This window comes from Pelophylax lessonae, assembly GCF_965119305.1.
Source record: "Pelophylax lessonae genome assembly, chromosome: 8".
Classification (NCBI taxonomy): Eukaryota; Metazoa; Chordata; class Amphibia; order Anura; family Ranidae; genus Pelophylax; species Pelophylax lessonae.
The window spans coordinates 89,815,621-89,840,819 of NC_138775.1; the positions used below are offsets into that span (position 1 = coordinate 89,815,621).

At 42.4% G+C, this 25,199-nt stretch overlaps 1 protein-coding gene across 1 annotated transcript in view; it reads right to left on the bottom strand.

Annotated features, from left to right (window-relative positions):
• Nucleotides 1-25,199, bottom strand: part of KCTD17 (potassium channel tetramerization domain containing 17) — a 99,080-nt gene that overhangs the window by 52,377 nt on the left and 21,504 nt on the right. The window contains exon 3 of the mRNA XM_082265492.1: nt 4,192-4,277. Coding sequence (XP_082121618.1) covers nt 4,192-4,277 — 86 coding nt within the window. The remainder of the gene's footprint in view (nt 1-4,191; nt 4,278-25,199) is intronic.

A 25,199-nucleotide genomic window follows, 5' to 3' on the forward strand; every position in this document is an offset into this window, starting at 1 on the left:
GTCCAGAAATTGTTTCAAATATAACACCTGCTATTGTAACTACATTCCTCTCCACAGTTTTTAGTGGGGAAGGTAGCCCAAAAGAACTAATAATAGACCACAATTTGTTTAATCTGAGTTTGCATCCTTCCTGAAGAATAGTGCATTCTCAGGACGGATTCAGTAGTGCTAGAGAAATATTGTGCATACGAAAATCCTCAGTTTATTAACCCCAGAAAAACTGAGAAACTGGGAGAATAAAATCAAGCCTTAAAAAAGCTCTTTAGACAGCAAATCTTACACAGAAATTTTGGAAATTTTTTACTACAGTTCTTACGTGTCTAAAGAGCCACTAGACATGCTACTAAACAAGAATCACCTGCTGACGTACCTCATTGCAGAAATATGCACCTCTAAACTATGAGCTAAATTAAAAATGTTGGAGACATAAAACCCCCACAAAGACCCCCATTAAAAATTTAGCAAGATAAAAGTAAGGCAAATACTAATCAGAAACACAGTGCAAGAGAAGTGTAGCGCTACCCCAGAAGGAGCTGCTTGGTATATTGGGTTATCTGTTCTGCACCTCGACTGCAAGAACAGCCTCAGCCCCTTTGGTACACCTGGTTGGTGAAAGTTACTGCATGCACTTATAGGAACACAAGTGTGGATACTTTTAACTTGACAACAAATTAGTATAAGGAAATAGATTGTTTAGTGGTAAATTAACTCATAATTTTTGTATGGGTTAAAATGAATGGTTGTTTGAGCAGACAGAAGGAAGGCAGTATAGACAGGTATAAGGTAGGCAGTGCTAGACAGTATAATCACTTTGCCAAAATAACTTAGAATATAGTTCTGTACCACTAGACAGGAATTAACTTATAAATCAGCAAAGTCAGCAATAAACAATGCATATAAGCATTAATTGCAATGAAAAATGATACTATAATTAGTCTAAAGTGTACTCTAGGAGGATAGCTATGACATGGCACAATGTTCCCTAGGAGGTACCTCTTTACATAGGCAATAAGTAAATATCTCTGTGTAGCAGCTCTAAAGAGGCAGTCTTTAGTTCTGCCTCTTCAGCCGGCTAGCATTGGGGTACTTCGCCTGTGACCTTTCTAGCAATCTGAAGAGTGGGTCTTGGTATGTAAATGTACATGAGACTAGTCCCAGTCAAGCCTACAGACAGCAATAAGGCTACTAGATGGCTGTATGGTCAGTTCTTAAAGAATTTAGTCTGTGTAGCAGCAGATCATAAATCCACACAGTAGCAGCTCACCAGTCCCACTGATATTACAGCTCACCACCTGATCACACACAGCAATTAGTCAACTCTCTTCACTGCACCCAGGTGGCTCTGTCTGTCAGCACCCTCCGATCCTGCTTAGGCTGCCAATATGCAGCAGTGATGGTGCATACTGGACAGTGATGTGCACTCTCCGGTCCACCTCACAGCAAGAGGAGGCTGTGTTCTGTACAGCTTGGGAAATGGGATTTTTGACTTACCGTAAAATCCATTTCTCTGATGTTCTTGACGGACACAGCTCCTGATTCTTCTTAACCGTTGGGTTTATACTGCCCCCTACAGGAGTAGGATACTAGGCAGGAAAAGGCTTGACTATGCCTATGGACAGTCCCAGGGGGTATACACCCACTCTCAGCTATAGGCACTCAGTTTTGTTACAAGCAGTATCAGAAGAAAGCCAACTCCACAGAGGGGGTGGGTGCTGTGTCCGTCAATGAACATCAGAGAAATGGATTTTACAGTAATTCAAAAATCCAATTTTCTCTTTCGTTCATTAACAGACACAGCTCCTGATTCTTCTTAACCATTGAGATGTCCCAAAGCAGTGTAAACATGAGGGGTGGGAGAACAGCAGAAAAAAAAAAATTCCCAAGGCTAACCATAGCCAACCAGGTAACATGGAGCTCAACCATAAACAACTGGAGCTAACCTGAAAAAAACAATACACCTTCAAAGAGGACCAGGTCCTCTAAACAGCAACCTGTGTGGCTACGTTGTGGCCAACCTAGCACGGAGCTGAGGCCTGTGCGCGCTCCCTGGTCAGACTGGGGGAACCCTCTGGATCTAGATTATCCAGTCCGTCGTCCGGTCCAGCAGTTGATTGTAGATTCTCACAAGAACAAAATAACAAAGATAGGAAAAAAGTTCCATTTAAAAGGAAAAAAAATTGCCAGGACCAGAGATCCCAGCAAGAAACCGCTTTAGAAATATCATGCTGGCAACATACATTTAGGGCTTTCTCTATACTGGTACTATATGCTCACTGCATGTATTATAGTAGTTACTGTATATTTCTCACTGTGGCAATATGATTTCTATATAATGTATCTTCTATAATATATGGTATCAAGCAAACACAAAAAAAGAATATCTTTTTTTAGAATGAGAACATTTTAGAACTTTTGTAAGCCTTGTTTGCTGTCCATGTGCCAGTTGTGAACATTGCCTCAGTTCCTGTTAGCATTGCTTGGAACAGGAAGTGAGGAGAAACCATTCCAACAGTTAACCGAGAAAACATAGTGTGCCTTTTTTATTTTTTTATTACAAGGTGGACTGAGACAGAGCCACTTCTTTGCACCTCTAAACTGAAAGGTAGCATGTATCAATATGGCAGCAATTCAAGCCCAGTTACATTGCCAACTATGCATCGTTCAATAAACTCTTACCATTACAGTAAGGTCACCAAGCTCCATACACTCTGAATGCACCTGGCTTAAACAAAGCACTAGGCCTAAAATGATAAGAATGTCAATTACGCTTCTTTCAAGGATTCAACAAACTCATTAAGCTTCTGGGATCAAAATGGGTCACAACTCAGAAGTATAACTGCAATACTATGAAAATGCCTCTTTGTTAAATGCTGTCATTTTACACTACTAGGCATTTTAGGTCTCTGAATCAGGAAAACCCAACTGAAGAGATGATTGATATATGTAAAAGCTTTATTCTCTCAGTACAGGCTTCCCCTAATTAAAACTGGATGTGACTGACGAGCTCCTAAAAAAAAATGCAGAACTAGCAGGTAAATGATCCACCAAATATCAGTTCTACAGTATGTTTCCAATAACAGAGCATTTTGAGAAACTATTTTTCACATTTTTCTGCATGGTAGTAATAGGTGTGACTATATTCTGTAGAGGAAAACAGTAATAAAATATAGGACATTACTTTTTAAGTAATTAGTGATATCATTTACACTACTTTCTGCCATTTACAGTCACATTTTTTACATTCATGCGTACACTATGCAGCCACCCCCAGCCCCCCTAATACCTACCAAAGCCCCCTTTCGATCCAACGATGTCCACGAGAGCCTTGCCTCTCCGGGGACTCGCACTCTAATTGGCTTTTGGCAGCAGCCAATCACAGCCAGTGAGCCAATCAGGAGACGGGAGTTGGGGCCATTCGCACACGGAGCCATAGCTCGGGTGCACACCACCTTGGGTACTCCCAGAGCAAGCCGCTTGTTTTGGGTGCATCCAGCAGGAGGGAGGAGTACCAGTGTGAGACCCGAGAAGAGGAAGATCTGGGCTGCTCTGCGCAAAACCACTGCACAGAGCAGGTAAGTAAAACATGTTTGTTATTAAAAAAAAAGGCTTTATTATCGCTTTAAAGAAAACCTATATTTGTTCTCCTCCATGTCAATTTTTCTCTGAAAAATGGTATATTCCCTTGTACCTTACAAAATATAACAAGCCTGTTGCGTGCTGCTAAACAACAAGGAAAAATGGTATAATCTTGCCTTTCTCCTGATCCCCGGTGACAGAGGAACATGCGAGCCATCACCATCTTTACCATGTAGTCATTGACAGGAACCAGGGATAGATCTTGGTGTCAACAATATTCTTTTTAGACCCCAACACCTTCCTCTGCTCTCATCCTCCCACATTTGCCTGTTCCCCAGGTCACCAAGATCATCCCTGTGCCTTTTCTTCAAACATTTTTCAGCCGGTCTCTGCTTCTTCTGTTCAGGCTCCAAAAACTCTTTTCCAATGGAAAGGCTGCCCATTGCTGGCCTACGTGCTAATTGTCCTCTGGCTTTCTCACCCCCTCAGTTGAAAAGCCTAATTCCATGAATAACTAAACAAATATGTGAGGATAGGGTTCTAGCAACAAAAACTATATACAGGCATAATTTTACCTACCAATATGCTATTAAGACAGAAGACATTTTTTTTTACCTTGCTAGCCTCAATTTCGTCCATTTTTTCATGGATTATTTTGACCAATGAAGCGATGTTATAAAACTCAGCCTCTTCTAAAACTCCTGGTGGGTAGAAGTTGAAAGGAAAGTGTTAGGTGCAAACACATTATGGACATAGTAAAGGCAACTGTTTCTTTTAAGTTTGTTATGTATATACTGTTAATGGGTCTATATTTGTGTAAAATATGTAGCTAGGGATCTATGGCTTGGGCCCAGTCTGGCTGATTTTGTAGTCTTGTGTCGATACTTAAAGCCCATTGAACCTCATGATTTATTACTGTAATGCAGCCAGGCAGTAATAAATCTGCCAACTATGTCCCAACTTGGCCCAAACAAACGATTTAAAATCAAATGAAAGCTGGAAATCTTTTTTTTTCTTTTATACATATGTTTTTATTAAAGTTGTACATAAAAGAAAAAACGTTCACCAAAAGAGGAATGTCAACTTACAGGTTTATGGTTGGTAAAGAAAAATAAAAGACACCTAATATAATTTAGGACTGGAGCAAGAGTGAACATTGCACAAGGTATTAGCAATTCAAAACATGAAAAAAATATATAAAAATAAAACATGGATGCCAGAGCTGTGAATAGGTGAGTGAGGTTATAAGGGATGAGACAGGTGGCATTAGGTGGTTTTTGAGTAGAAAGGTCACCATATTCAGATTAAAGCGCTGCGGGTGAATTGATCAAGAGATAAGGCCTTCATCCCAGAATCACAGAAAATTGAAAAAAGAACCCCCTAGATGGGACTTTACTGGCCTGTCGATGTTGTAGCATCCAACGAAAAAAGTATGATATGAGCAGTATATAAAAAAATCATGTAATTTTATTTGACAATAGGTTAAAAAAAGGACATAAAATGTATATAGATTGTGGCAAATATGTAAAGCTCCAGAGAAACTTTCAACACAGTAAGGACTGATATGTATAGATCTGTATAAAACCCTATGACAACCATAATAGATGCACCATGACAGAAACCCCAAAGAACACACCGACGCGTTTCAGAAGTTCATTCTTTCCTCAGGGGTGTATATTGCTGTAATGATAGCCGATCACTTCTACAAAGCAAGTAGAATACAATGTATGAGAAAAAAACCTCATATACATAATTTGTATTATTATTCGGTATCATATAGTATTGCACTTACATGTTGGGGGAAATTTACATAGAATAGCTACAAATTTGTTAAAAGCAGACAGCGATATCCTTCATAATGGCCGGAGATGAGTGTGCCTCAATTATTCAATCATGCCTCCTGTGAAGTCCAGCAAGACCTGGCGGATGGCAACGCAGGCAGGGACATGCGTGTGCGGCCAGAAAAAAAAAAATTGAATGGGACAAAAAATTGACAAATGTAGGCAGTTGTGGGGAAGATGTTGAATAAAAAAGGGTTTTAAGATGGCCTTAAAAAGATATATACTGCCTGTATAGTTGTTTAAGGCTTAGCGGTACCATATATGTCCAATGAATCTAGGGTCAGTTACAATACAGATTAAAGGCTATTAGCTCTGACTAAGGGAGTCCTATTGATCAATTATTTTGAAGCACATAAATTAGAGCCTAAGGAGTCTCATAATTTTTATCATTACAAGCCAAAGATCATGGACATTGCACATTATTATTATTATTATTATTATTATTGATTTCTATAGCACTAGCAGTTTACGCAGCGCTTTACAATATTAGAGGGAGACAGTACATTTACAATACAATAAAATACAAGAGGATTAAGAGGGCCCTGCTCAGAAGAGCTTACAATCTAATGGGGTGGGGCAGGTGTTACAAGAGGTTGTAAGAGTAGGAGAATGAGCTGATGGCAGATTAGTTGGCGGTGTGATAGGCTTCCCTGAAGAGATGAGTTTTCAGGGATCGTCTGAAAGCAGCTAGAGTAGGAGATAGCCGTACAGGTTGAGGTAGAGCGTTCCAGAGGGTGGGAGAGGCCCTGGAGAAATCCTGGAGACCAGCATGAGAGGAGGAGACAAGGGAGCTTAAGAGTAGGAGGTCTTGAGAGGAGCGGAGAAGATGGTTTGGGTGATATTTGGAGACAAGATTGGTGATGTAGCTCGGGGCAGAGTTGAGAATGGCTTTGTATGTTGTGATTAGTATTTTGAATTTAATTCGCTGGGCAATCGGGAGCCTTTGTAGGGATTGGCAGAGGGGGGAGGCAGACACTGAGCAGTTGGTAAGGTGGATAAGCCTGGCAGCAGCGTTCATGATAGACTGAAGAGGGGATAGCCTATGAGAAGGAAGTTGCAATAGTCGAGGCGAGAAATAACAAGGGAGTGAATGAGTAGCTTGGTGGTTTCAGTTGTTAAAAAGGGGTAAATTTTAGAGATGTTGCGGAGGTGAAGTCTACAAGCTTTTGACAATGATTGGATTTGGGGCTGAAAGGACAGGTCAGAGTCCAGGATTACACCTAGTACCCTGGCATGAGGGGAGGGATTAATGGTTGCATAACTAATTTTGATAGAAAAGTCATGGAAGGGGGCACGGGCGGGAGGGAATATTACCAGCTCAGTTTTAGAGAGATTTAGTTTGAGGAAGTGGTGCGACATCCATGTCGATATGTCAGTAAGTAAGTTAGCAATGCGAGAGGAGACTGAAGGAATGAGGTGAGGAGTAGACAGATAGATTTGAGTGTCATCGGTGTATAGATGGTATTGGAAGCTGTGGGCGGTTATCAAGTGACCAAGGGAGGCGGTGTAGACAGAGAAGAGGAGGGGTCCAAGAACAGAGCCTTGGGGAACCCCCACAGAAAGGGGCAATGGGGAGGAGGAGGTAGAGTTGTCGGTAACTCTGAAGGAGCGCTGTGATTGGTAGGAGGAGAACCAAGATAGAGCAGAATCTTGGAGACCATAGTAACAGAGTTTATTAAGAAGGAGCGGGTGGTCAACAGTATTAAAGGCCACAGAAAGGTCAAGTAATAGAAGTATAGAGTAGTGGCCATTGGTTTTAGCAGTTAGTAGATCGTTTGTGAGTTTTAGTAAGGCAGTTTCTGTAGAGTGTTGCGAGCGAAAGCCAGACTGTAAGGGATCAAGAAGGTTATTTTCACTGAGGTAGGAGCTGAGACGGTTGTAGACTAAGCGTTCTAGAAGTTTAGAAGTGAATGGGAGCAGTGAAATGGGTCTTAAGTTGTTCAGATTGGTGGGGTCTAGTGAGGGCTTTTTAAGTATGGGAGTGATCTGCGCATGTTTTAGAGGGGAGGGGAAGGTGCCACTAGAGAGGGTGAGATTGAAGATGTGAGTAAGGGAGCATAGGATAGAGTAAGAGGGTGTCTGTAGTAGTTGTGAGGGAACAGGATCCAGGGAACAGGTGGTTAGGTGAGCATCTGAAAACAGTTTTTCAACCTCTTCAGTAGTAGCCAGTTCAAAGGAGGAGAGTGTTGACTGTGCTGTTAGGCAAGGTATGTTGAGTGGGGAAGATGTGCATGCAGTGGAGGTGTCCTCACGTATTGCATCAACCCTGTCTTTGAAGTGATTGGCAATCTCTTGGGCAATGAGTGAGTTAGTGAGTAGAGGGGGTGGGGGACGAAGTAGAGAGTTAAAAGTTGAGAAGAGCCGGCAGGGACTGGATGACAGGGTAGTGATAAGAGAGACAAAGTAGGCTTGTTTGGCAACATGGAGGCATGAGTTGTATGTTTGGAGGGAAGATTTATATAGGGTGAAGTCCTGCAAGCATTTTGTTTTAGGCCATCTTCGTTCAAGAGCACGGCAGTGTCTCTTGAGATTTCTACTGTTGTCAGTTTGCCAGGGTTGCAATGGTCGGAGCCTGATTCTGCATGTAGTTAGAGGAGCAAGTGCATCAAGTGATGACGAGTGTGAACTGTTGTAAACAGAGGTGGCCAGGTCAGGACAGGACAGGGGAGAGATTATGTCATGTAGGTGGCCAGTAGCAGAATAGAGGAGAGAGGGGTTAAAGTAACGAAGGTTCCTACAAATAATTGTTTGCTGCTTGGAGGGTTGGGTGATTTGAGGCAAGGATACAGTGAAACTGATTAGGTTGTGATCAGAGAGAGGAAAGGGGGTGTTGGTGAGGTTGCCAGCAGAGCAGAGATGGGAGAATATAAGGTCGAGGGTATTACCATTGGAGTGAGTGGAAGTGTGTGTCCATTGGGTTAGGTCAAAAGAGGAAGTTAGGTTGAGGAGTTGAGTTGTAGCTGTGCTGTTAACATTGACAGGGATATTGAAGTCACCAAGAATGATAGTGGGTGTTTTTCAGAGGAGTGAAAGTAGGGTAGCCAGGCAGCAAAGTCATCGAAAAAGCGTGATGCTGGTCCAGGGGGCCGATAGATTGCTGCAATCCTTAGAGAAATTGGAGAAAACAGATGAATACAATGCATCTCGAAAGAAGAGAGTGACAGAGAGGGAGGGTTTGGAAGGACTTTGTAGGTGCATTGCAGGGATAAAAGGAATAGGGATAGAAGGAATCACATAGACCATTATCTATAATGATAAAGCACTGACATGTTAAAGAGTTTTTAAAAGAGTATTGTATTGCATATTAGGTGCAGGCAGCACAACAGGCGGCCCATATAATGGTGCGAACAGCACAACAAACAATTCATTTAAAGATGCAAATAGCACAACAGGCGGTCCATGTGATGGCCTCAACATGTCAGTGCATAGGCCAGCATAAACAATTGTACGGTGCTCACGTATTGGACAAGAGATTAGCATAGGTATTGTATGCCCAGAAATAGAGGAAGGTAATGGTGACCTAAGCCACATTGCCATAGAGGGAGTAGCCCCCAAAGGATTACCGGTGATCCATTTTTAAAAAAGAAGGGGGTTTATTTACCTGGTCCATGAATAGTAGGAAGGAGCGTCTCACGTATATATGTAGGCACCACACACCACTGCTCTCCTGGATCTGGAAGGCGGATAGGAGGATGCAATGAAGTGTTCCCCTTATATGTACCCCCTACCTGCGGGAAAAGCCATGGGAGGGATGTACTCAACAATGGTTCTGACCTGTCAGTGCTGGTTGCAAAAATGGGTGATAATGCGAGTGTTGTTGTCCATTTTGGATTTTTTGGAACTGAAAAGCAGAGTATGTCTTGTTGGTATCATAGCACGTTTATAAGCCTTTTTAAAGCAAGTTTTGGAGTAGCCTCTGGCCAAAAGTCTATCCTGCAATATAGAGGCTTCAGTTTGGAAGGAACTGTCGCTGGAACAATTTCTGCGAATGCGTAGATATTGGCTATAGGAGATAGACTTTACCAAGGGTCTTGGATGAAAGCTAGAAAATTGGAGAATATTATTTCCTGCTGTGGGTTTCTGATAGAGGAAACCTGAAAGTTCCCCATTGAGTCCTTTCGAGATGCTGATGTAGAGAAAAGCTATAGATGTCAAACTATAATTCATTGTAAAGATAAGGTTGAATTTGTTGGAATTCATTGCTTGTAAGCACTGATGCAGAGTTTCTACAGGACCATCCCAGATCATCAAAATATCATCTATAAATCTATACCATAAACTGATATGGCTAGAAACCCAAAATAATCTTCAGAAAATAAAAAGTTCTGACCTTTTTTCCCCAGGTACATGTTTCCATAGCTACCCCATGCACCTGGAGGAAGTGGGAGCCCTGGAACATAAAGGCATTATGGGTAAGTATAAATTCCAAAGCACTGATAATGAATTAATTGACTTTCCATTCTGATTTGTTTTTCCTATTCAGATTGGTCCCAGGTATCCCAACATTTATTAAACTGTACAAGAGAGTTGGTAACAATAGCAGTAAGGAATTCCATTCTCTGGATTTCCTCCATAATATGTAAAAGTTGGGGTTTTGTAGGGGGGTCAGTAGACAACTATCGGAAGGGGATGGCTCTTCTAGCAGCTAGGAGAATGTATGAGATCAGACGCTTAGTTAATTTAGGGGCATCAGAGAAGGGAATATCCAGTAGATAGTGAACAGGGTCTAATGGAAAAGACCTTTGAAACAAAAAGTAATGACGACATTCCAAAAAGATCTTAGTCTTGAACATTGGCAGAAAATATGATAGCGAGATACCAGTTCAAGATTATAGTGCCAACACATCGCAGAAAGTGAGGGGTCCTGGCGATTGCAAAACCTCTGGGTTTCTATACCAGAACATTTTGAAATTCTACTGTAACCTCCTGCCAATCTGCTAACGTAGCCAGGCACTGCAACTTATGTACTTCCTGGTTAGGGGGCACACGCCCCCTGCCGACCCATGCTGTGATTGGACACAGCACGAGTTTGTCACCAGATTTCAGCCAATTATTTTGGCTGTGGCCAATCAGAGCACAGAGTTCTGTGTTGACAAGTTGATTTCAGAGAAAAGAAACAAACGGATCGCTGTCTGCAAACAGATCTGTTAGTAAAAGCAGTACACATTAAACTTGTTTGACACACAGCTAACCCCTTGATTTTCCCTTAATGGTAATCCTTTCCACCCTTGATTTTCCCTCAATGGTAATTCATTCCATCCAGTGCTATTAGTACAATGTACATTATTATCAGTGATCACTATATCAGTGTTACTAGTGAAGTCAGTGCCAGTTAGTTAGTTTTCCCCTCAGCCAGTGTCAGTTAGCGCTAGATTAAAAAAACGGAAACAATTAAGGATGTGCTAGCCAATCCTGGAGATTGCTGCACCTGGAACTCCCTGAATACTGGGAGATGAAACTAAGTGAAGTGAATAAACTGGTACGCTATCTCTAAAAAGGACAAATAAAAATAATTTTTTGCAATAAAAATCGCAAAGAATTGCAGAAAACCATAGTGATAATATTAGGTGCAAACACACCTGGCTGATCACTCAAATTTCTTACATATAAAAAATGCACTTAAAAAGCAATTAAACAGCTATTGCAAATGTGATATATGTGATATTAAAGGTGAACATGTAATAACAATGCTGTGAAAACAATTTAATGTGGTGAAAACCATTCAGAATTCCATAACTAAAAAGTCCCATACAAAACTTAATTCTGGTTATTACAATTCAGTTCCAAACAATTGTGACAGGCTGGGAAGGTGCTATTCAAAAATCCTCAAAGTGCTGCAAGCATCACCTTTGTGCTCAAAGATGTAAAGATGGCAATTTACCAAACCTCGGCAGTCAAAAGGCATGTAGGAAATGCTCGCCTGAGCGACTTCGGTCTATATCACCTTCCCTGTGAGCCCTGGATGGCCAAAGGCTCTCAGCTCATGAATTTGGAGGAGAGAAAGGGAGGGCTAATAGTGCATTATCTTTTAAAATTTATTTATTTAAAAAGAATCGCACTTACAGAAAACATGCTTGATTTTTGCACAGAATCTTGTGGTGGCACGTCCACCTGTAGTACAGACAATGCACGCCGACGACACAACAGGCTCTGCCCGACGTGGTTCTCCTCAGAAGGCGTCAACTGGGATTGGAGTACAGCGCGCACCATCACATTCTAAAATTTTATAGCAGAAAAAACAGAACTTCCGGTGGCATGCAAAGGAACCCCAAGGGTGGGAAGAAAACTACTTATTTACGACAATATGCAATGGGGATAAATGGGGTTTTTTTGGGTGCCAACACAGAAAAGAGAGACATTTCGATACAAAAATGTTAAAGTTTACCAAATGGGTAAAGCACCCAAAAGAAAAATAATATTTAATAATAATAATATAGGGCGGCACAGTGGTGTAGTGGTTAGCACTTTCACCTAGCAGCAAGAGGGTCATTGGTTCAAATCCCAACCACGACACTACCTGCCTGGAGTTTGCATGTTCTCCCTGTGCCTGCGTAGGTTTCCTCCGGGTACTCCGGGTTCCTCCCACACTCCAAAGACATGCTGGTAGGTTAATTGGATCCTGTATAAAAAAAAAAAAAAAAATTGACCCTACTATGTATGTATGAATGTGAGTTAGGGACCTTAGATTGTAAGCTCCTTGAGGGCAGGGACTGATGTGAATGTGCAATGTATATGTAAAAGTGCTGCGTAAATTGACAGCGCTATATAAGAACCTGAAATAAATTATTAAATAAATAATATTAAAAAATAAATAAATAAAGATAAAAATAAAAATAAAGAAAAAATAAAGAAAATAAAAAATGAAACATTAAGTGTGAAAAATAAAAATAAAGATGTAAAATTAAAAATAAAAATGAAAAAAACTAAAAGAAATCCAAAAATAGGTTCGTCCAACGTCTTGTTACAAATTTTTAAAAAATCTATATATCTATTCTAAACAGGATAAAACAAGAAAAAACAATGTTGAACCATTAGAAATTAACCAAAAATAGTCATAACCAAATGTAGAAAGGATTAATGTGGGTCTATTACCAAAGAATATGTTGTTAACTGGGGTGTATGTAAATATATGATCCATGTTAATTACTTGGTTCCTTGCATCACCGTAGGCAAGTTCTTACATAAAATACCAACTTATTATCACCTCATTATTTATATTAACATTAACAACATGCCACCCTATAATCACACATTTGACTCTCAAGTTTACAAAAGGCAACAAGAAGACTCCCTTGGATATTACATATTCAGCCAGTAAGTTGGGATGGGGCTCACGAAAAAGTTCTCCCTTTACCTCCACAGTGTGTTCTATTTAGCTGTTGTTGATATAAGCATTAATGTCCCACTCCACATTGAGTCCCAGAGGTCTATGACTCTGTAAGTTATAAATTCACTGTGTTTCTCTTCTCGATATACTTATTTTCAAAGTGCTACCTCTCCAGTGTGGGGTGTAGTTCTCAATGGCAATTACAGTAAACCCCCGTTATATCATGGTCCAGTTTTCGCAGTCCTGGTATATCGTGTTGTTTTCTGTAAGACCTATTAATTTTGATATTGCGTATATTTCACCATTTAGCAGTATTTATGAGTTTAAAATCTTGCGCGTCATGATAGAATACAGTAGTCGCACATACCGATTCAGCCAATCAGAGCGTCGGTATTGTTTTCTCGGCCGCTGATTGGCTGCTCACCTTGCTCTGTCTCAGTTCCACGTGTCTCCCTACAATGTACAGTACAGTGTTCTGCAGACTGTGACTTTGAGGGAGTTTTGGTATTTTATTGATAATCCCAAGGATGCCATCCAAACGCCATCATCTAAGGCTTCTGGTGAGCCAAAAAAGAAGAGGAAGTTCCTGACGATTCAGGAGAAGGTGAAACTTCTCAATATGATAAAGGAAGGACGGAGTTACGCTGCCATAGCCCACCATTATGGTATGAATGAGTCAACGGTTCGCTAACACCATCAGGACTCAGGCAAAGAAGCTGTACAATACTTTTGCCAATCAAGGAGGCTCTGAAGGAGGTGATGCCGAAGCCGAACAGTCAGACAACGACAATCCTGATCAGTCTTCTACATCTTCATCAGGAGGCTTTTCTGCCAGCAAGGGATGGTTTGACCACTTCTAGAAACCCTTTCAGTTGAAGAGTGTTTCATTGCAAGGTGAAGCTGCATCTGCCAACAAAGAAGCTGCTGCAAGGTACACCAATGAGACCTTCAAGAGTATCATCGAGGAGGGTGGGTATCGACCAGAGCAAGTCTTTAATATGGATGAGACCGACTTGTTTTGGAAAAGAATGCCAAAACTGACCTACATCATGAAGGAGAAAGCCTGAGACCCTGGATTTAATGCTTATAAGGACAGAGTAACCTTGGTTATGTGTGGAAATGCTGCTGGGTTTATGATCAAGCCAGCCTTGATCTACAAGGCCAAGAACCCCAGAGCACTGAAGCATAAAATCAAGAACCAGCTACCGGTCCATTGGATGCATAACCCTAAGGCTTGGATGACTAAACGCCTCACAACTGAATGGTTCCATTATTGTTTCATCCCAGCCATCAAGGTCTACCTTGCCAAACTTGGCCTTGATAATAAACAGTAAAATCCGTGGAGAAAAATATATTAATAAAAAAGCTGCAGCCTACCCCTAAAAATATAGACTGTGAAGTCAATATTAAAATTGTAAAAAAGGAATAAGGTAATTGGCACTGCCTAAAAAGGTGTGTGGAAGATTAAAATAAACTTAATAGCTTATGTATAGGAGATCCTCTCAGATATAAAATGAATGATGTAAGTATAAATATAAAGTGCGATAATATGCAACAGTGCAATCCCAAATCAATATACATACATATATATATATATTTTATATAAACATAAAGTGTAATAGTGCAATCCCAGTGCGCACACCAAAAAATGTGTGTATTATTGTATATATAAAAAAGATTGATTATGGTGAAAATCGCTAGTTCCAAAGATCTGGCCCGTGGACCAAAAAAATCAATTATTATGATCCTTCCACTGAAGTCAATTAATTAAAGATTATGTAATAAAAATTAAATAATAATTGAAACGGTGCAGTTAATGTAGTAAAGTCCCAGAAGCCACCGCTAAAGAGGGTCTTGCGGTCCCTACGGTACCTGTCGCCTATTTTATCTGCCTAAATGCGAGTACGTTTTTTTAATGTTCAAATAAAGGTTATACCTTTTAAGCAATACATCACTATATGAGGCTCTTTTTCCCTATGATACCCTGGATACATTCCCCATGAGTACATGTGATACACGATTTCCATACGGCTCCAAGAATTTTGTACTAGAAGGATCAGCTCATACAAACACCCTGTGATCGGATAGTGAATCTGGGTCCTATATGCTGATTACCCCTGTAGGGGTGCCACTATCTGGTGAGTGCGGGAGAAATTGGGAATAAGAGGGGAGCACTGTCTCCACACCCGGAACTTAAATAATTGAAGCATTACAAAAAATCACCTACGGAGTGGATTATTACTACAGCTCACCTTTCTTTGGACTTTTAATGGACTTTTTTACTTATTTGATCGATCGATTTTTTGATTAATGTCACGGACCAATTTACAATTGTATTTATTTTTACAAACACAGGTCCCAAAATAGCACTTTTAAACTTGGGTTAATTGCACTAATAGCACTTTAATAGCACTGACTATTACATCTTTTTTGATTATTTATAACCTTTGGTCGGTTTAGAACTACATCGCACTTACACTATTTTCAGATTTTACTACATTAACTGCACCGTTTCAATTATTATTTAATTTTTATTACATAATCTTTAATTAATTGACTTCAGTGGAAGGATCATAATAATTGATTTTTTTGGTCCACGGGCCAGATCTTTGGAACTAGCGATTTTCACCATAATCAATCTTTTTTATATATACAATAATACACACATTTTTTGGTGTGCGCACTGGGATTGCACTATTACACTTTATGTTTGTATAAAATATATATATATGTATGTATATTGATTTGGGATTGCACTGATGCATATTATCGCACTTTAAATTTATACTTACATCATTAATTTTATATCTGAGAGGATCTCCTATACATAAACTATTAAGTTTATTTTAATCTTCCACACACCTTTTAGAACTTGGCCTTAAGTTTAAGGTGCTTCTGCTGATCGATAATGCAGAAGGCCACGTCATTGATCTATCGTATGAAGGAGTGCAAGTTGAGTTCCTTTCACCCAACACCACTTCTATAATTCAGTTCATGGACCAGGGTGTGATACGAGCATTCAGGGCGCTGTACACTCGCAACTCCTTGAATCATCTTGTCAAATCCATGAACAATGATGAAAATTTCAATTTGAAGGACTACTGGCATAATTACACCATTGCAACCTGTCTGGAGAACATACAAAAGGCCCTCAAGGAGATGAAGAAGGAGACCCTGCATGTCTGTTGGAAGAGGATTTGGCCAGAAATTATTCAGGATTATGAGGGATTCTCTCCTGACAAAGTTCATCATTCAGCCATGGACAAGGCAATTAGGCTGGCAAAGTTGCTAGGAGGTGAAGGTTTTCAGGATATGACCCAGGACGATGTCAATGACCTAATTGAAACCCATTCAGCTCCACTAACCGATGAGGATCTGTCAGAACTCACCAAGTCAGCGAGTGAGGAGGAAGTGGAGGAATGGGAGGAGGAAGAAGATGAAGGCTTGCCAATTGAGTGCCTTGGGAGGGTCATGCGTACGGCCAATGACCTGAAACAGATGTTAGCTGAGTGGGAACCTGAGATGGTTCGTTCACTGCAGTTCCAAAACAGCATTGATGGAGCCATCCAGGTGTGCAAGGACAGAAGAAGGCCGCATCAACCCCAAGTACCTGGTGGTAGTAATAAGTGGTGGTTCTAGAGCAGCAAGAAGATGACCCACCTACACCTGAAGAAGCGCCTGCTGAAGAGGCGCCTTCAGAAAAACAGTAGCTACTCTTATTTGCTGTGCAGCGCAACAAATCATCGTCATCGTACTGCAGAGCTTCATGATCATCATCATCGTCTTCTTTGCTGCTGAATACTGTATGTACATACTCTATTTTTTATACTGTTTGCACAATATTTTTGTGTTTTTCCATTGCTCTCGCTCTCTCTCTCTAACTTATATGTGTTTAAATGTGTTTCTATTGTTTTAAAAGTGTGTTTAAAGACCTTAAAATGCTTTTAAAAGTTATAAAAACATGCCTAGGGTGTATTTATATAGGGTATTTCTATTTTGCGGATTTTCAGGTATTGCGGGTGGGTCTGGAACGTAACCCCCACGATGGGGGGGGGGGGGGGGGTTTACTGTACTTCCAATGTGGAGGAATCCTTATGATAACATCTAGAGAAGTGTTTCGATAGACTTTGCCCTACAAAACCCTTCCTAATGTTAGACAGATGTTTACCTACATGTGGTCCTTCCACTCATACTGAAAACCACACCCACAACAAAGAAGGTGATAAAACTTTTGATTTTATACTCTTTATCTGTAACACTGGACTTGAAAGTAGAAGTTTTTAAGGTTTTAGAATTAAACCAAATATTATATATGTTGTGCGTTATACATTTGAGAATAATTTCCCAAACGACAATTGGAACAAGTTAGTTTTGTCAATCACTTTCTTTTTAACAGCATACACCAATCAATATGAATACAGACTAAATGGGGAATATATATTTATTCACAAGACATGTACGTATACACCATAAATAGTTAGATATGGGTGACGTAAAAACAAAATCTTACATAACATACAAACTTCATCGCAGCACTAGTTAATAGGTTTTGCTCAGCAATATAAATGAAATAAAAGGATTAATTTCTCCCAGAATAAGTAAAAACCATATAATAAAAATTAATTATCAGACAAAAGCATCTGTGATTTGCGTAGCCAACAGTTACTCCTCTGCAGTTGGAGTGAGAATTAAACTACGTAAAACCTGAAACTGGTTCGCTAATATAGCAGCAAACAAAGAATTGTAAAATTTAGAAAACAAAAAATAAATTAACTACCTGCCATCCGCGCTACAACCTATAAACGGCTGCAGCGCCGACTTGAATTTTCGGGAGGCCATTTTTAAACGGCCTCCCAGAAAGACTCTCCCCGCGCGCTCCTGCGAGCGCGCATCGGGGAGAATCTGTGTCGGCCGTGTCCCTTGGACACAGCCGATCACAGATCGTGGTGAATGGCCAATCACAGCGGCCATTCACCACGTGATCAAGCCGTCCAATGAGAGATGATCTCATATGTAAACATATGAGATTATCTCTCATCGCCGGCGCTCCTTTCTCACACAGAGCCTGCAGTATGAGGAAGGAGGGGGAGCCTCACAGCGCCGGGGACACACAGCAATGTAATCAGGGCACTGATCACCAGTGCCCTGATTACTAAAGGTAAAAAAAATACACAAATTGCCCCCCCATCAGTGCCCACAGTGCCCGCCATCAGTGCCCCCCATCAATGCCCACACTCAGTGCTCATAGTGCTGCCAGTCAGTGCCCATCAGTGCCTGCTCATCTAGGCACTGATGAGCACTGACTGGCAGCACTATGGGCACTGAGTGTGGGCACTGATGGTGCTGCTCATCAGTGCCGCCCATCAGTGCTCATCAGTGCCACCCGTCAGTGTCCATCAGTGCCATCCGCCAGTGCCAATCAGTGCCGCCTATCAGTGCCCATCAGTGCCGCCCGTCAGTGCCACCTCTCAGTGCCCAGCAGTGCCATCTCTCAGTGCCACCTCTCAGTGCCCAGCAGTGCCGCCTATCAGTGCTCATCAGTGCCGCCTATCAGTGCTGCCTATCAGTGCCGCCTATCAGTGCTTATCAGTGCGGCATATTAGTACCTCCTCATCAGTGCTCATCAGTGCCGCCTATCAGTGCTGCCTATCAGTGCCGCCTATCAGTGCTCATCAGTGCGGCATATTAGTACCTCCTCATCAGTGCCCATAAGTGCCACCTCATCAGTGCCAAAAAATAAGTGCCACCTCATCAGTGCCCATAAGTGCCACCTCATCAGTGCCCATCAGTGCAGCCTATCAGTGCCCATCAGTGCCGCCTCATCAGCGCACATCAGTGAAGGAGAAAATTTTATTTTCAAAATTTCCTCGCAGAAAATAAGAAAAACTTTTTTTTTTTTTTCAAAATTTTCTGTCTTTATTCTTTTTTTTTTGTAAAAAATAAAAAACTCAGAGATGATTACATACCACCAAAAGAAAGCTCTATTTGTGTGAAAAAAATTATAAAAATTTCATATGGGTACAGTGTAGCATGACCGCGCAATTGTCAGTCAAAGTGTGAGAGCACTGAAAGCTGAAAATTGGCCTGGATGGGAAGGGTGTTTAAGTGCACAGTAGGCAAGTGGTAAAGAAAAATCTACGATGGTTGTTACATCTTGGGAATATAATCTAAATCCTGAGCACTCAATATTCAGTATACAATAAAATAAATTAAACATATTTACCCTTCCAAAATGGCTGCTGGCTCACAGTGGTCATTACCAGAGTTCCCTAAGATGGCTGCCTTTCCCAAAATGGAGACTGGTTAAGGAGGAGCGTGCATCCTTAAAGTTTCAGAGTATGAGGCGTGATGATGAGGGTGTGAAGTATGTATGAAGTATGATGGATGAAGTGTATGTGGTGAAGAAGTGTGTGGATCTCTGTGTGTCCGTGTGTCCTGTCTGGGCTCTCCTATATACCGTTTTAGGACAAAAAGGCCATACAAATTATAATAAGCCTATCCCAGAAGGTAGAACTTCTATTCATTGGTTGAGGCAGATAACAACTAACTTTTTGTGTGATCAGGCATTTACCTCTTTTAACCACCAAATGTAACCAAGAGCAAAAATATGTGGTCTGAATTATTATAACTAATTTGTGGTAAAAAAAAATGGATTTTTGTAGGAACTTACCATAAAATCCTTTTCTCTGAAGTTCATTGACAGATGCAGCTCCATATCATCCTTAACATTGGGTTATGCTCCTCCAATTGGAATAGGCACTAGGCAGGAAAAAAACTTTACCACTCCCATGGGGGCTGTCCCTGCAGGCATAACCCCACACACTCTGCTTCAGATTGCAGTTTCATTGCAAGAAGTGTTTAGAAGACAAAAACCCCCATACACTCAAAAGCAGAGGGGCGGGTGTTGCATCTGTCGATGAACTTCAGAGAAAAGGATTTTACGGAAAGTTCTTACAAAAATCCAGTTTTCTCTATCGTTCATCGACAGACGCAGCTCTATATTGTCATTACCATTGGGATGTCCCAAAGCAGTATTGTCATGAGGGGTGGGAGGACAACGCAAAGAAGAACATAATTCCCCAAAGGCTAAACTTAGTCAAGTTTCTCACCCTGAAAAAACACACACCCTCAAGAGAACAAAAAAGATTCTCTTCAAACAGCAGCCTGCAAAACCATGCGGCCAAAAGAGGCAGCCAAAGATGCCAACATATCTACATTGTAGAACTTTTTAAAAGTATGCACAGACGACCAAGTTGCCGCCTTGCAAACTCGTCTCACAGACGCTTGATAGCGAGATGCCCAAGAGGCACTCAGCGCCCTAGTAGAATGCGCCTTCAAAGAGAAAGGAGGAACCTGACCCTTCAGTGAACAAGTCTGAACCACCGTCTGCCTGATCCATCTGGATATGGTCACTGCAGACGCAGCCAATCCTTTACAAGGTCCCTCAGTAAGGACAAAAAGAGCATCTGATTTTCTCACTCAGTGAGACTCAGTGGCCTCCAGGTGAACCCTGATCATCAGAACCACATCCAAAGAATGCAAAGCAATTTCCTTAGAATGCTTAGGCTTGGGACAGAGTGAAGGCAACACAATGTCTTCATTCAAATGAAAATCAGAAACCACCTTAGGAAGAAAAGGCTGATTAGGTCAAGTACCACTTTATCTCAGTGGATAAGATAAGGTGAGCGGCAAGACAACACCGCCATTTCAGATACTCTGCAAGCAGAAGTGATAGCCACCAAAAAGGAAACCTTCTGAGACAACGAAAGCAGAGAAATTTCCCAAATGTTCTCAAAAGGAGGCTTTTGAAGACCAGATAATACCAAATTGAGATCCCACTGAGATGGCGGGGACTGTCTTGGAGGAGCCACATGGCGTACTCCCTGAAGAAAAGTACGAATCAAGGTATGTGTGACTAATGGACGTTGGAAATATATAGCCAAAGCGACACTTGGCCTTTGATAGTGCCCAAAGCCAACCACTGTTCAACCCCTTGCTGTAGAAAGGCCAAAACCCTAACAATGGAAAACAAGCAAGGGTGCACCTTCAGCGATCCACACCATAAAATGTACAATTTTCATGTATATAGCTTCCTGGAAGTCGAATTCCTAGCCTTCAATAGCGTAGGATTCACAGAATCAGAAAGACCTCTATCTCTCAACACCTGGCTTTCAACAGCCATGCCGTTAAAGGCAGCGACTGTAAAGCGGCATGGAAGATCAGGCCTTGAAACAGCAGAACCAGACAATCTTTTCGCAAAGGTCTTGTATGAAACTGAGCAAATGGAACTGCCTCGAAGGTTGATACCATCAGACCCAATACCCGCATGCATGTTCTCAGAAAGAGCAGATCGGTTTCCAACAGCAACCGAATCGCCTCCTGCAATTTTGCCAAGACAGAGTCCCGAGTCAAGCCCAGATAATCCAGTCGCGAGGAAGGTATGAGGGCGGATTTTTTTAAATTGATGGTTCACTCGAACTCCTGCAGGGTTTGGACAGTGATTGTTAGGTCACCCATTAGGGCTGAAAGAGAGTCCGCTCTCAATAGGAGATCATCTAAGTACCCCAGTACTGCAATCCCCCATTGGTGCAGCAATGCCAACACTGGGGCTAGTACCTTGGTAAAAACCCTGTGGGTGAAGGAGAAACCAAAGGGTAACACCACAAATTGATAATGCTCTTCTGCTACTGCAAAGCGAAGAAACTGCCGGTGTCCAGCGGAGATAGGGATGTGTAAATATGCATCCTTGATATCTATTGAAGCCAAAAAATCTCCCTGGTGTAGTGACACCACTACCGAGTGAATGGATTCCATCCAAAACTTGAGGTCCAGGATGGGATGCACCTTGCCCTCCTTTCAGGACACGGTGAACAGGTTTGAATAAAATCCTAGAAAGTGTTTGTGACGAGACCCTTGCTCGCTCTGTCCGCTCTCCCGACACTCCTCTGTTTCTAGTAAGTCAGCTTGCAGATCGCAACGTCTGATGGTTCGGTCAACCAAGGATCCGGGATCCGAACTACAGCTATGTGCCGTTCGGAATCCATTAGAACAAACACCAGGCAAGGCTGTATGTAAGTTCAAACAGGAAGACAATTTATTGGAAGAACACAGCCCACTTTTATACAGAATTTGGAACATCCTGCCCCCAACAACCGCTTTCCTATTGGTCAATTGTAAAGTACCTGCAGTTCCCATTCAGGTCCTCTCCAGACATGCAAATGAGGGCTCGAAAATGAGTCAGTAGTGATTGGTCAGATAGCTTGACCAGGAAATGCAAATGAGGACTTGAAAATGAGTCAACAGGGATTGGTCAGATAGCTTTGACCAATGCAAGGAGACAGAAGCCCCAGGGGGCAATCAATTTACACAATAGTCAGACACAGAACAATGGTTCCCTAACGAGCCCTCAATACACATTACTCTGAGTGTCAATATCTCCCTTAGCAGACAACAGGTGAGGTCATTAGCACACCTGACAATAGGTGAATGGGGAGCCACCTTAGACAGTCCGTCTCCTCAGAACTTCCTGGGATGACCATATTAGGAATGCACTTCCTGCTCAGAGACCTCATGAGAAAGGGAACAATTGACCCTGCTGACAAATATGAAGCAATTCAACCTATCACCCAACTGTCCTTAAATTCCAGTGATGGTGAACACCATCACAGTGTTCCTGAGAAGGAACCAGCACAATCACTCCTTGCGACAGCAAATCGTGTACTGCCCCTCACAAGTCCCTTAACTGGTCTGGGGATAGGTGAAGATTGGATGGGAAAAACCTGTCCGACTGTTGAGACTGGAATTCGATCCCGTACCCCGAGCGGATCAGTTCTTGAACCCATTTGTCCTGAATCAAGGAGGTCAATGGTTTCGGAAAGAAGCGAAAACGTCCCCCCACCCCAGAAAGGGCGCCCCTTCATGCAGATGAAGATTTGTCTGCAGATCCAGACAGACCGGCCTTTGATTTTCCCCACCATGGCTTCTTGGAACCCCCAGAAGACCTGAACGGTTTACCTTTTTCTTGCAACCCAGAGGCCAAAAAAAAAACGCCTATGAGCAGAGAAGGAAGGTCCTCACCTAGAACGTGTCACCTTACCCTTTGAGGATTGAGGAAGAAGAGTACTCTTTCCCCCCAGTGAGAACTTTGATCAGCTCATCTAGATAGGATCCAAACAACCTTTTCCCTGTAAAGGGGAGATCAGTCAAGGCCTTTTTGGAAGCCTGGTCAGCAGACCAGCTTTTTAGCCACACCATGCGTCTAATAGCAATCCCCACTTCTGCCACCCTGGCCACTAGTGGAGCCGCATCCAGGGAGGTATCACACATGAACACCAGAGCTTGAACCAACTGGTCCATTAGTTCAAGCACCGCAGGAGGGAGCTGTTCAGCTTCCAAGTTTGCTTTTAGTAACTGCACCCATTCAGTAACCGTCTGGGAGACCAGAATGTTCACAAAAGTAGTTTTCAAAATGGAACCCGCTATCACGTGTAAATGTCGGGATAGGGACTCCGTCCGTCTATCCATGTGGTCCGCAAAAGTCAGTGATCCCTGCACAGGAACCACAATAGACTTGTTTAGCCTGGAAACTGGGTGATCCACCTTCGGTGGTACAGTCCACCTAGTGGATACTGGATCTGCAAAAGGGTAACAGCGTTTAAAATGCTTAGGCACCACCAGCATGTGCTTGATGCACTGCCATTGTTCATCCACAATGGTATGAAACGTATCAGGACAAGGGAACACCTCACCCAATTGCTGGGATTTGCGGGAGCCAAAAGACACCTGCGTACCCGATGCTATAGATTCATCAGCAAATTGTAAGGTTTACTGCACTGAAACTATAAGGGCTTCTGCCAAGGTGCATTCCTGCGCTGTGGCTGATGAGGACAGGTCCTCTTCACCGACAGAATGCGAAGACACCGACCCTTCAGGGTGGGGTGCGTCTGCAGCGGCCATATCTGCCTCAGAGTCTGAAGACACTGCCGATGGAGGCGAAGGCAGAGGGCGTTTACGGTTGGCAACACTTGTAATTATATATCTACTTTTGACATCAGGCTTTGTAAAGATGCTGTGATATCGGGCTGTGACTGTGACCCAGAAGGGTCCGCAGCAGCACCTAAGGGGTCTGTAGATGAAGTTTTATCCTGGGACTCCATTTTACACTAGTTAGAAAAAAAGTGTGCTGTTCCTTTAAGAGTTGCCAAATCACGATCTCACCGCTATCTTAGCGGGCTACCAAACCCCAGGCTAGTATAATCTAACAGCAGAGAGGACAGGGAAAACCCACAGGGAACCCCAGAAAAATGTTACCTCAGGAGCTGCCAGCATGCTCTGTGAAAACGAAAGTGAAACTAATCTGCACAGGAAAAGGAAAGAACAGCCTGTGTCTTTGCTAGAATTGAAGTGCCATGCCACTCGCCTGTCCAGCGATCGTGGACCACAGGGAAATGGGCGGCCCATGCATTCCTATGGGGAGCTAACAGAAAATGGCTGCCCATGTAATACAAAGGGAAAAAGAACACATTGATCCACAGCAAAATGGCGGCCCCCACAGCACGCCATCCGATCTCCAGGACCCTCAAAAGGGGTCCCTGAACATTAGGCATTGGACCCCAACAGGACCAGCCACCCCCATCAAAAAGGTGCCACAGCGGGCCACAATATTTCCGCCCCCCAAGGTAGGAACCTGCACAGGGTAGGGGAAAAAAATAAGGGGTTTGGGCCTAGTCCTCCCAAGAGGCCAGGGGAACTGGGGATCCCCGAGAGTTCGCCCATTCCAGGGATAGGGCCTACGTCAACCCCGAGACCGCTAGAGGTTTTGGGGGGACAATTACTCACCATACCACGATACCAGGTGGGCGTCACTCCGAAAAAGATCACCTCCCACCCGGTATGGGGGCACTGTCAGCGAGATGGTTCACTCGCAGCCTTGTCTCCATCCGTCAGGGCACTGTCGTGGCCTAATTATGGACTATAACCTGCTCATTCTCGCTGGCCAGGCTGGCAGACCTTAGGGGTCTAAAATATCCAGTTCAAAACCACAGCCGGCTGTTGCTTGTGGTTCTCCAGGAACTAACTAGTGAAATAAAAAAATCACAAAATAACAAATTTCACTATTATAGCTAAGACTGAAGTCCCAACAGGGAGCTAGATCCTATTCCTAAAACTAGGCAGAAACAAAACTGCAATCTGAAGCAGAGTGTATGGGGTTATGCCTGCAGGGACAGCCCCCATGGGCATGGTAAAGTTTTTTTCCTGCCTAGTGCCTATTTCTGATTGGAGGAGCATAACCCAATGGTAATGAAGATAAGGAGCTGCGTCTGTCGATGAACGATAGAGAAATGTCAATTTTCTCAAGGTACAGGCATGGCCATCTGATATTTCTATTATACATCTCTGTAAGGTTCAGATCTGGTAACGCCGTTTAACCACATAACGACCGCTCGCATTGCTGC